The 13,158-nt window shown below is 44.8% G+C and overlaps 2 protein-coding genes across 3 annotated transcripts in view; both read right to left on the minus strand.

Annotated features, from left to right (window-relative positions):
- Positions 1–6,281, minus strand: part of LOC138516680 (uncharacterized) — a 77,453-nt gene extending 71,172 nt beyond the window's left edge. Inside the window, exon 1 of the mRNA XM_069631980.1 lies at positions 6,094–6,281. Within this exon, the coding sequence (XP_069488081.1) occupies positions 6,094–6,202 (109 nt within the window). The 5' untranslated portion in view covers positions 6,203–6,281. The remainder of the gene's footprint in view (positions 1–6,093) is intronic.
- Positions 1–13,158, minus strand: part of JAKMIP1 (janus kinase and microtubule interacting protein 1) — a 3,487,328-nt gene that overhangs the window by 1,045,887 nt on the left and 2,428,283 nt on the right. The gene's annotated exons all lie outside the window — the stretch shown is intronic.

Below are 13,158 nucleotides of genomic sequence, written 5' to 3' on the forward strand. Positions count from 1 at the left end.
AAGGCCTTTTCCGGCCTCTCAGAACTGTTGGTAGCTTTAGCCTCTGAACAAGGGACCTCGGACCCAGGCCAGGTAACAGCCTTATCTGCACGGGCCTCGAACATCCGTTCGGTAACAACAAGCCCAGCCAAGGCCTCGGTGCGCACCCCGGTCTTGTTTTTGAGGGACGCCGACAGAGAGGCTCCGGTAGCCCACAATTCAGTAGAACTGGGTCTACAAACAGCCCCCACAGGAGGGGCCTCGGAGCGTACTCCGGTGTTCACAGGCCCCTTACGGATACCCTCAGAGAAAACTCTTTATTAGGGCACCGCAGGGCGAACCCCGGTGACAGAGCGATCAATGCCCCTCCCGGACCGAGAGGAACCCGGAAAGGTATCCCCCGACCGGGGTGCTCTGAAAAGTAAAGAACTTACCGGGCATTTTTTCTTCTCGTCGATGAACGCCTGAAAATGCGAAGGAGGAGTTCGTCGGAACACCTCCTCCCACCGCTCCAACCGACTTTGAAGTGCCCGGACCGAAAGGGAGTCACAGTAAAAACAGGAGTCCCAACGGTGTTCCGGACCCAAACATTCTAAACAAAGAGGATGGGGATCCGTCCTCGTGAAGCGACAGTGACACGATGAACAATCTGGAAAGTCTAACTTGAAAGACATAGACAGACTAATTACCGAACGCTAGCGAGAGCCAGAGAGGAAAAAAGGGAAGAAAATCTTCCGAGGATGCAAGTGCGTCCGGCCCCGATCGAGCGGCGAAAAGGACTGATGGGCGATGCGTGGGGCGGAGCCAATGTGGGCGGGGGAACGGCCGCGTGCCGGGCCCCGCACAAGAAAGAGAGGACGGACACATTTTTGGAAACATTTGGATGATTTTTTACAAAGTGCTCCGGTACCGTCCCAAAGGACGGAGAGATGTCCCATAAGTATGGAGGAAAGGGGACGGGACTTAGGAGTATGTCTGTTTTTTTTTTAAAGAGGAGCTTTAACGTGAATTAATAATGATAATAATTTATTGTTGTTTTCAGTTAATATAACTTTTACAACAGAATACTACAATAAAATATCAACTACAGTCTTTGTTAATTTCCATACAAATTCATACATACATGTTCAAATAATCAAGGTACAAAATCCTCCTCTCATTATGCAATTAATATCCTAAACAAAAGAACAGGCTGAGAATCATCATATCATTTATCTCATATTAAAATTACTAGATAATTCCAAAAGACAGAACAACAGCAATGGGTCAAAATAACACATATCCACATCTCTACGCAATTTCCATAGAATCTCTAAACATGACCATCAGCATTGAGTAAAGGTAACACAATTTGCCAAACCTTGTACAGAACGAGTATCGTGGCTTGTGAGGAAGTATTCAGACAATAATTCTAAAAATGCATCGTGGCAATGAAGTCAAACTGATAATAATATTGTCTGTACGAAGATCGATAAACAGCCTCCAGTTTAGGACACTCAGTCAATATATGTTTTACAGTTTCCAGGTTTGCTCCTATCTCACAAATCCGACACATACGTTGATCTAGAGCAATTTTCCACCTTTTTCCATAGGTTGCTTTAACTGGTAGTTGATTGAGATGCATCCTAAAACAGAACCTACGCACTTTAGGGCATGGACACTTTATCAAATACAGTTGAGGAGCAAGATACTTGTTGGTAACAATTCCTTCTATGTGTTGGTAATTATGTAGCAAACTTAATCGACTGAAGTTGTCTTCCGAGTCTTTCCTCTTAGCTTTATTTTTAAAGACTCCTTTTACTATCTCGTATTTAGCACAAGAGGAACGTTTTAAGTGACCAGTTCAGCTTTTAATCGTACGACAAACAAAGAGTAGCGTAGAATGATACTGTTTTTTTACTGGGTTCCATTAGAATTACATCTTTTCCTCTCATGTGTAGCATCTCACTCTTAGGGTGGCAGCGAGCTTTTAATGGAAGAAGGACTCTGCTTTTGTATCAATGATCTGAGAGATGTCAAACCAAATGCAGCGCTTATATAATTAATTGGACACTATGGCGATAAGCACAACACACACAGTCCGCCAAACGTGCATTATTTTCTTCATACTAGTACAATCGACTTTTATATACTGCCATGTTTCTCTTTGTCTATATTGTAAAATGTCTGTCTGTATTGTACACTTCTGCATACTGCGTTATCTACCACCGTCACCAATAGACTACTGCATTCAGATTTCCTCAGATAAGGTTAACATTTCTAATCTTTATATACATATGCATACTACATAAGAGGAGGATAACCACTGCCCAATTTACTAACCACTCAGTTCACTAGTACTTCCGTCCCAGACGGCTCCACGGTGGGGAGGAACGTTGGAGATGGCCCTGCCTTCAACTTTACCCCCCCAAACTTCCCATACACATTGCAGACTGGACAGGGACCACCCCCTTTGCAGAGAGATTAGGTCCCACCTATCAGAGAACACTCTGTTGGCCACAACTCCCCTGCCACATCTGAATTATTCCAGTGACGCTGATGAAAATCTGTGGTGACTTCTCACCACGAGTCCCAAACTCCCTGCAACATGGGGTCTGCAGACTTTGGCTCACCACGTTTTGGACTACAACTCCCGCCAGCCTCACCCAGCAGAGTTACTGGTAAGGGCCCATAGGAGTCGCAGTCCAAAACATCTGGTGATCCACAGGTTTCAGACTTAAGGCGATGGAGTGCAGCCACAAGGTAACCGTAGCCTTTCCCAAAACTCCCAAATCCATAAATAATGCAGGCAAGGTGCTACTCATTCCATCAACGGGGCTTGATGCCCAAAAGCATAGCATCACATGTTGACTAAATAGGACTTCCACTAGCAGTTTAGCAGACAATACGGCAACATGCACACTCATTTGGCACACAATATTAATTTGCACATTTTCATTTTCTGTCAAATCTGAGGCTAATCATTCCTTATTTCTACTTGATGGGAGTGTCACTGGGTAGAACACCAGGGGTAGTTGCGTACCAGGTGTGAATGCTCTTGTTCTGCTTCTGTCCTCTATTTGGATACAACATCATCTGTTGACCCGCCATAATGCAACTACCCCATAAACCCTTAATTGATGTTTCTCACGTACCAACCCACACAACTGCAACCATTTTTTTAAAGCCAGCAGTATGTCCTGCCCATTCCCAAACCTCCTAAATTGAATGAGATCATGCATTTCATAGACGCTTTGGGGCTCAAGCTAATTCTGTTGTCCTCTTACAGGAAAAGGTAACCGCAGTCAATGTAGGGAGCAGTGGAAATGGCTGGAATATGCAGATAACGCCCACAACAGCAGAGCCTCAGCCCAATAGGGATCCAGCCACCCACGTTACCATAGTCATCCTCGTAAAGCACCTTGGATGCATTGCACCTAGGAGAGGAGCCACATTCGCCCATCCTGATTTAAGAGTGCATCTAGTTACACTCAGCTGTTCTGCCTATAACACCTGGATATTTGTAGCCTCTGTAGTGAGTAGGATGTTTAGTCAGCTTTCTCCCGGGCACTGCCAGAGCCAAACACAGGCCTTTTTCTTCTGCCTGATCTGGCTTGATGCCATTGGCTACGTATGTTGAGGTTAAGAGAGATCCCGCAAAGCCCCTTTCTGTTTTGATCCGCAAATACCATAATTCATTGTGAATGTGCCATTTTCATGTAGAACCGACGCACATCTTTTACCCCACACTTGGTTGAAGTGGCCATATCCATTCAATGCCAGAACAGTCTACCAGTTTGGTGTCCTTCAAACTTTAGATGAGGTGATTCCTCTGCTGATGTGACAATCAGCGTGGCCAATCAAAATCAAGCCTGGTTCAATAATGTCCACAAGCAGATAATTGCTTTTAGGTGGGTGAAAGCTGATATGTGATAAATACAAAATAAATAGAAATACAAATGTGGCATATAATTTACAGTCCACCGTAATTGCCACTCGCCAACCTGCACTGTGTAGTGATGTCTTAAGTGTGGCGACGTCATAGTTGGAAGTGGAATGTGTTTTCATGAATACGTTCATGGTGTTCTTAGAGAGACCATTAGGGAGTTAAGAGTGCTGGATGGGTGTGGGGAATCCCGGTGTTTCCTTCTGTTGTCTTACTTCAAGTCTCGTGTTCCCTACCATCCCGTATGTTCAAGAGTTGTGCAGGACTGGACATTAAAAAACATTGCTTACCTTATCTGGCGTACGACCCAAAATACTTCACGCTGCCATTCGCCTACTGCACTTCCATGAGCCAACCTGATTAACCACCCATCAACTGCTGCTCAAAACCGGCACAACCAACCATTCACCGGCACAATCACTGATCAACACCTGCAACCAGCCACTAACCTCAACACAACCACAAATCAACCTGCAAAAAGTAATGATCTCGCAACAATGCAAACAAAAACACACACCCTTTACACAACCAAAATAACGCCTCCACTTTATCGCTACACAACATGTAACATCCAGTCATTAAGACATGACACCAGAGTGCTACAGTTCATTGTTCCAAAACAGCCACACTAACATCTAGGTGTTTCCCATAGTGATATTAACTGGCCATTGATAGTAGCAGCTACCATGGTGTGAGTACCTGGCCATCGAATAACAGTCCCTAGCAAATGCCTAATAATTATACAGAAGCCAACACTGTTGGCTTTGCCAATGCTTGTTTCAAGAGACATTGTTGCAATTTCTTGCCTATTCACCCCTGCTCCAGTACCCAGAGTGCTATCACATACATGTACAGCATATTCTGTGTTATCTCATAGGGATGGCTTTTTGTTTGTGTTAATTGCACATTGGTTCGTAGAAAGTATATATTTGTGTAGAACAATGAATGGACAGTATTCTCTTGTCCAGTCTTTGTGCTACTGCTGTTTGGTTGCTATTGTTAAGAGAATAGCCTGACTTTGGGCCTGTAACCACAAAAAGAGAAGGCGGCATATCTCTTGACTGTGCCCATTTCACCTTTATGATTGGGGTCACTGTTAGGTTGTAGTAGGGTGAGTCCTGAGTAGGTGGTTTAGCCACCACTCATCCTTGTATTCCTGTACAGCAGCAGTCATTTCGTCACAATAGCAGTCTCCCACCTCCCTCACTGCACCTCTTTCCCTCTGTGCCCCCCTTTTCCTTTCTCCTCTCCTAGTGCCACTTTTCAATGCCTGCACCCGATTGTTAGTAGTATTATAACAGGGCACTATACACCGAGTTATCCTGTATTTGGCGTATTTCATTTGCATTGGTTTATATTGTTATGTCGTATATCAAATAAAGATAGCATTTTTTTAAAGGAGGCAATTATTAGGTATACACGAGGGCGCCGCTGGGTGTTTTGTGTACGGGTATAGGATTCCTTTGTTCCCTGCCGCTGGGGGCCCGTTCCTAGACTCGCGCAAATAGTTTAATAGGAATCCAGCAAGTGCCACTTACAGAAAATAGGTCGCAATCTCAGTATTTCCAAGAAATGAAGGCAGGAAGATGTTAAACAATTATTCATAGATGTAACTCCACTTATCTAAAGCAGGTCACGTAATAAGGCGATCAAATCTATTCACGAAATATGTTATCGTCAGTTCACATTTTAAATAGTATATTTGATCCTAACGGCGGAATCTTTGTTCATTGCTGCCTGGTTTCGAGAGGATTGCTTTAGAATCCTGCTGGCCGTCTTTTTGTAAATACGGCACTGCGCGGCTACCAAAAACAATCTTTGGTAACAGCGTGTTTAACCAGTTTACAAAGAGGGGGAGAGTGTGACATCTTGCCAGGTGTGACCAATTAATGTATCTGAGCGAAAGCATTATTTCTATTGTATTTGCAATCGATACTTGGCGACATTTTGTCATTACATGCAGCAGGTTGCAATTGTGTTCGCTTAAAAATACGATGTTTATAACATTCATCAACCACCACATTATGATTTGGAATGCAGATGTGAGCTACAGGTGGTGACAGAAGACATTCAGGAGCATAATGATGTTTCTATGTGACAAAACTAAAAACGAGGCCACTATAGCATTTCATTAGACACTGTTGTAAAGAAAGACATACCAGATACAATTAACGTGCACCGCTTCTTACCTTCGTGTTTATAGGTCATCTCCTGGCACCCAGAAAAGTAAAAACAAACCAGCGCGCAAAGGCAGATGAAAAACGAGAAATATAAAACAAGAAGCACGTATTCTTCCATAGTGCCGGGGTGGAGACTGGGCACGTCAGCGCCGATCACTAATATATTCCATTTACTAATGCTTACGCAAGTGTGGACGCTTCTTCTGCCCACTTCACCATCGCCGAAGTAAAGCAGATATTCTCACTTAATGTATGAAGCCTTGCCTCTTTTGTATTCCCTATTTAAAGGGCTGTGTAGTAAGTCAGCGGGTTAGTGTTGTCTTCCTGGAAATACATAAGACGACAAAACAAGACTGAAAGGAGCACCGAGAGATGGGAAAATCAATTCAATCAAAAAGGCACGCACATACAAAAGTATATTTTGTAATGCAGTGCGCCTGGCGGTCATGTGCAATTGTGAAGAGGCCCTTGGAGTCTGGCAGCTCAGGCTCCTGATGAGAGCGCAGAGTCCTGAAGGGTGCCTGCCGCTGATTGCAGGCGGCCCTTGGACTCGCAGGGTTTCAGGGCGCCACCCAGGCCTCACCTGGCACCTGCTCCATTTGCTTGTCTCTGCGCCACACGCGCCCATCGCTCCCTTGGTGATTATGACTGCTCAGCAAAGCTAGCAACAGTAACCCGGCGTGTTCGGAACTAATGTAAACACATGGAAAAGGTACTGTAGGGGTTCTCGATGTTGGAGGGACGGCTCAGAGGCGACTACAGAAGGCAGACAGGTTTATTATTTTACCAGCAAGTTACATCACATGAGGTTGTAGACCGTTATATACAAGAGGTAGACACAGAACACCTGGCATAACCAGTGACGTCACTAGAAATCATTAGGGGCTGGGGGTCAAACCAGGGGCACGAATAGAACAAGGTGGGCGGTTGGTGGGTCACTCATTAAACAAGGTCCGCCCGCAGGGTGACCAGACGCAGGGGTGCAACGAAACCTACCTGGGGCGTTGTGGGAGGGAGCGGGGGGGTGCTAAGTGGTGATGGGAGGGGAGGGGACATTTCAGAAAATAGGCGGGGCAACGTGGAGGCTCCTCCCCACTGTTCTACCCCCCCCTCCCTACCTCCCAGCCCCATGGTCTGGTGTGGGTACCAACTATCAAATAGTAGATTTTAAAGCACAAGAGGCATGGAAGTCTTTCTTGAAAGTAGCAGCTTGTTGTGTTTACATACACTAATTGTTATTAGGTAAACACGGAGTGAACAAGCACTAACAGGGCTATATAGTTCTGAGTATGGAATTGACATTCACAATGTTCTGTTCATGTACTTTATACAATGTTCCATGTGAGCCATGAGTATTCTTAGAGTGTTATGATTTGGAGTGTTTATCTATGAAGTTCTTAAGGTGTTCAGTTGGGTCCTGCCTCCAGAGGTGGTGCCTGCTGTCGCTTGAGCTAAACTTGAATAAACAAGTTCTTAACCACAATCATTGCTTGGTGCGATCAATTTCAACATTGGCGACGAGGATTCGTGCCGGGACCCCAACGCCGGATACGGCTGATCTGCTGACACCGTGTCTTCTCCGCCGCTCCCCGCCGTACCAGCGACAGCAGGCGAGGCGGATCGAGGGCGGAGAGAAGAAGAGGGAGGAAACGAGGTCTGCCCTTATCTTGGACAAATCAGCTGAGCCGCTTTCGTTTGAAAAGGAGAGCCGCGAGGGAGCCGCGCACGGCTGACGGAGGGAGGAGGCCCATTCAGGCAAGTGACAGGATCGGGGGGAGAGCCGCGAGGGAGCCGCGAGGGAGCTGCGCGAAGACAGGCAGCAGAGCGGGCTCGCGAGCTGCTAACTAAACGCTCGCAGCTGTTGCGCGATAGCCCCGCCACCGCCGCCTGCGTGCCAGCGCACGCGGCCCTCAGCTGGTCCTGGCGCGTGCAGACACGCGCTACAAAGCACGCTGTGGGGGGAGTGTCTACTCGAGCCCCGGTCTTCATTGTGACACTAGTTGCCTAGCAACGAAGGTTTCTCATTCAAGAGCCCCGGTCTCCATTGTGACGTCGAACCACCGCCGGCTAAATTCTCAAAAAAAAAAAAAGAGAGGAAGAACACAACAATTGCTCTAGAACGTATGTGAAAGGAAAAAAAGAAGTGTTCATACAATGAACAAAGGAGTTTGTACATCAAAGGAAATCAAAGGAAAAGCTCATGCAGTGAACAAATTTATATATTGGGTTAATTGCGCCAATTAGTCAAAGATTTACCGCTTCACAGCCTTACCGCTTCACAGCCCCTACATCACCATGGCAACATCAATTCCTCCACCTATTTCGTTTCTCAATGAACCTGGCCGCCCACTTCTCAGGTGGGACAAGTGGAAGGATACATTTGAGAACTATCTAGTGGCAATGGGCGGTGACAGAAATTCTTCAGCTCGAAAAAAGGCCCTGTTGGTTCACAATTTGGGCACAGAAGGACGCAGGATCTTTGATGGACTGACTGGAGATCATATGCCAGAGGCGGGTGATGCTGATGAATATGCATTAGCTCTCAAAAAACTACAGGATCATTTTGAGCCCAGAAAAAATGTCAGTTTTGAAAGACATACATTTTTCCAGCGAGCACAGGAACAGTCAGAGTCGGTGGAATCATATGTAGCCTGTTTAAGGTCATTAAGCTACTCATGTGAATTTGAGAATCTGACTGATTCTCTAATCAGGGATCAGTTACTCAGGTGTACTAATAACGCAAGAATCCAAGAGAAGCTACTGACCAAGGACATGAAACTGGATGAGGCGCTTGAATTAGCCAGGAGCATTGAACAAACATCATTATATGTTAAGGAACTAAAGGGTGACAAACAAAATACGACCACCATGTCAGTATGTGCAATAGACCAGAAGAAAAGATCAAACATTCTCAGCGGAAAGAAAGGAAATTGGACCGTGAGAAATGCATGTACCAGATGTGGTAACCCCAGACATGGTGCAAATTTTCCGTCGTGCCCTGCCAAATTTGCCGAGTGCTTTAAGTGCAAGAATAGAGGACACTTTGCAAATGTATGCAAAGCTACATCCATAAATTTCATTGAGCCCTGAGTAGAGAACAGAGCCAGCATTGAGGAATCGGTCAGGAGAGATTACAACATTCAAGAAGTGTCAGCCAACCAGGAACCAAGTGCCATGTTTGTATTTGAAATTTCAGCTATCTCAGGCGAGGCTAAAGGACCGGCAGACACTTTTCTGATTGACGGGCGCAGTTTAGTCATGTAAGTGGACACCTGTTCTCCTTGGACCATAATATCAAGGGACACTTTGATAAAAATATTGAAGAAGGGCGAAGCGGCAATTAAACCCACAGATGTTAGAGCCTGTGGATATGAAGAATCTACAATAGAAATTTTGGGGGAATTTGCTGCATCTGTCAGTTACAAAGGAAAAGAATGCCAAGCCAACATTCTAGTAGCAAACAAGGGAGCCTCTTTATTAGGATGGGAAGAACAAAAGAACTTGGGGGTAAGAATACAGGCGAATGCTCCCCAGCCAATATCCATTGCTGAAGTGGAAGATGACTTCTGGACTAAAGAGTTCCCGGAAGTGTTTTCCGAGAAATTGGAGAAACTTAAAAGCTTTGAACACCATATCAAATTAAAGAATAATGCGCAACCGGTGATACACAAGGTTAGACAAGTGCCATTGAAGATGAGAAGTAAGCTTCGCGTCGAATTGAATGACTTGGTGGAAAAAGGAGTAATTGAACCTATAACAGCAACAGAATGGTTATCGCCTGTTGTACTAGTAGCCAAGGCAAATGGAAATCTGAGACTATGTGTGGATTTACGTAGTCTAAATCGGAACATAGTTGTAGAGAGACATCCTCTTCCTAACATATCAGAGACTCTTTCCACCCTGGGGGAACCGAAAGTATTCTCCATCATTGACTTGTCAGCGGCATATCATCAGGTTCCGTTGTCCAAAGAATGCCGGCATCTCACAGCGTTCATCACTCCTGAGGGAGTGTTCAAATACAATCGCATGCCTTTCGGTTTAGCCTCTGCTGCCTCTGTTTTTCAAAGTGTGATGGAGGAGGTGCTTAGAGGGCTAAGAAAAGTAACAGTGTTTCAGGATGACATACTAGTGTTTGCTGAAAATGAAGAGGAACATAATGAGGTTTTGAGGGCTGTCTTAGTGAGACTTAAAGAATCTGGTTTAACTGTGCAAAGAAAAAAATGCAAGATTGCTGTTAGAGAAGTAGATTATTTAGGTCATAGAATTTCTGGCGATGGTATTGCTCCAAAAAAGTCTCTCATTGATAGCATCAGCAGTGCTCCCCAGCCACGTGATAAAGATCAGTTACGTTCATTCATGGGGCTGGCGGAGTACTATCACAAATTTGTCAATGGTTTTGCCACCATATCCACTCCGTTAAGAGAGTTGTTGAGAAAGAATGTTAAGTTTGAGTGGTCGGGTGAATGCCAGGAAGCCTTCAGGAAAATAAAAGAGTGCATAGTACAAGCACCCTCCTTGGGAGGTTTTGTGTCGGGAAGGAAAACTGTGTTATCAGTTGATGCAAGCAATATGGGGCTAGGCGCAGCGTTGTCTCAAGTGGATTCTGGTAAGACTGAACATATAATTGCGTTTGCCTCAAGGCCATTGAAGGGAGCGGAAGGAAACTACTCTGTGATTGAGAGGGAGGCATTAGCGGTCTCGTGGGCTGTAGCACATTTCAAATTTTATTTATGGGGTCAGACTTTCACGATAAAAACTGATCACAAACCTTTAGTCCAACTTCTAGGTAGTGTGGAGTGGGCAAAAGGATCACCCAGAATTTCTAGATGGATGATTGAACTCCTAGCATATGACTTCAAGATGGTGTATATAGCTGGTAGAGACAATGTAGTAGCAGACTGTTTGTCTAGGTTACCCGTGGAGGGAAAGGATTCAGAGGAAGCGATGTTAGAACAGGGTGTGAGTATTGCTGAGGTTGAATACAATGCTATAAGCAAAGATGAGTGTGAGATTGCTGATAGTGAGGATTCTATATTGAATCAAGTCAAGGTGTGGACCAGGGCAGGGTGGCCCCACAAAAACGAGGTAGAAAAACAATTTGAATGTTTTTATTGCATAAAAGATGAGCTTAATTTATCGGAAGACGGCATAAAGCTCAGGAAGGGCACCAAAGTGATTCCACCTAGTAATGTCAGAACCAAGCTAGTGAGTATAGCTCACCAAGGTCATTTAGGGATGGGAGGAACCAAAAGATATATCAGAGAATTTTATTGGTGGCCGGCAGTTGACAGTGAAATAGAGAAATGTGTGAAAAACTGCAGAGAGTGTGAGAGGAGTGATAAAAGTAAGGTGGTGAGGGAAGCACCCATTAGACCCGTTAGTGTTCCGGGTGAACCCTGGAAAAAAGTGGCTGTGGACCTGATGGGTCCAATACAGAATTTAGGAGAGAACCTCAAATATTTGATTGTGTTAGTAGACTATCACTCAAAGTGGATAGAGTGGAAGGCAATTGGTGAGGCAACCACGGCCCAAATGATATCATTTTTTGAAGAAACATTTTACAGGGAAGGCTTTCCCACGGAATTAATTTCAGATAATGGCGTCCAATTTTGTTCTGACAAAATGGTGGAATTTTTCATAAAGTTTGGCATAAGGCATTACAGAACAGCACTCATAATAATACAACTCAAATAACTCAAATAGTACAACAGGCGATAACCATTCTGTTGCTGTTATAGGTTCAATTACTCCTTTTTCCACCAAGTCATTCAAGTGGTGGTGGTCAACAGGATACAAATACTAGTACTAGCACAGAAAGAAGAAGAGATAAACCTCTTTGGTTGAGAGATTATGTACTAGAGTAAACCAGGTTATTGAAAGGGGGAAGGTGTGTTGTGTTTACATACACTAATTGTTATTAGGTAAACACGGAGTGAACAAGCACTAACAAGGCTATATAGTTATGAGTATGGAATTGACATTCACAATGTTCTGTTCATGTACTTTATACAATGTTCCATGTGAGCCATGAGTATTCTTAGAGTGTTATGATTTGGAGTGTTTATCTATGAAGTTCTTAAGGTGTTCAGTTGGGTCCTGCCTCCAGAGGTGGTGCCTGCTGTCGCTTGAGCTAAACTTGAATAAACAAGTTCTTAACCACAATCATTGCTTGGGGCGATCAATTTCAACACAGCTTTAAAGTTTTACTGCGTTTGTTCAAGTACATATTTCTGAACAAACACAGTACAACCTTAAAACTACCAGTCTCCGGGAGAGGCTTCCCTCACCTCTCTGCCTAACAAAATGCAAGTGCGCACATCCAGCGGTGCACCTAGCTAAAATTTTGGCGGGGGCTAACCCTTCAAATGTTGGGAGAGGCGCTAACTGTGGAGATGGTGAAGGAGTGGCAAACTTACTTGTGTAGGGGCATCTAACTTCAATATTCATTTTAATGAGACTATTCCAGTGCTGCTTCAATGTTACAATCAGTTAACTCTATCCTTTAAGTCTTATAACACACACTTCTTGCAGATCCTGAAGGTCCTAGAAAGTATGAAAATGGCAGATGGTGTGCAATGAAAGACTCAATAGGTGTTCTCCCAGGGGTCTAACCTCTCTCCCTGGCTCTTCAACCACTACCTAGCACCTCTTGCCCACCAAATTGATACTTTCTGCTTCAATTTTCAATGTTATGTGGATGACACTCTTTCAGTCTCCCCTCAGCCACCTCTGCTTCTTCTCTCATACCAGACTGTCTGGCTGCAATTCAGGAATGGTGTGCCGACAATGATCTCTGCCTTAATGCCAGTAAGACTGAGATCCTCCTCATTGGGTCACCCGCTGCCTCCTTCTCTCTATCTGGCCCTCTAGGCCCTCTTCCTGCTCCTTCCTGTAAGGCTAAGAACCTTGGTGTCATCTTCGACTCCACCCTCTCCTTCTCTCCTCACATCTCTGACGTCTGTAAGAAGTCAAACGATCAGCTGCACCTCCTCAGAGGTATTCTTCCTTTTCTCACTTCCCCCCAGAAGCTAACAGTCTCCAGAGCTCTGGTCCTCTCTAGGCTGGATTATTGCA

This window comes from Ambystoma mexicanum, chromosome 6q (assembly GCF_040938575.1).
Source record: "Ambystoma mexicanum isolate Mex_15411 chromosome 6q, UKY_AmexF1_1, whole genome shotgun sequence".
NCBI classification, from domain to species: domain Eukaryota; kingdom Metazoa; phylum Chordata; class Amphibia; order Caudata; family Ambystomatidae; genus Ambystoma; species Ambystoma mexicanum.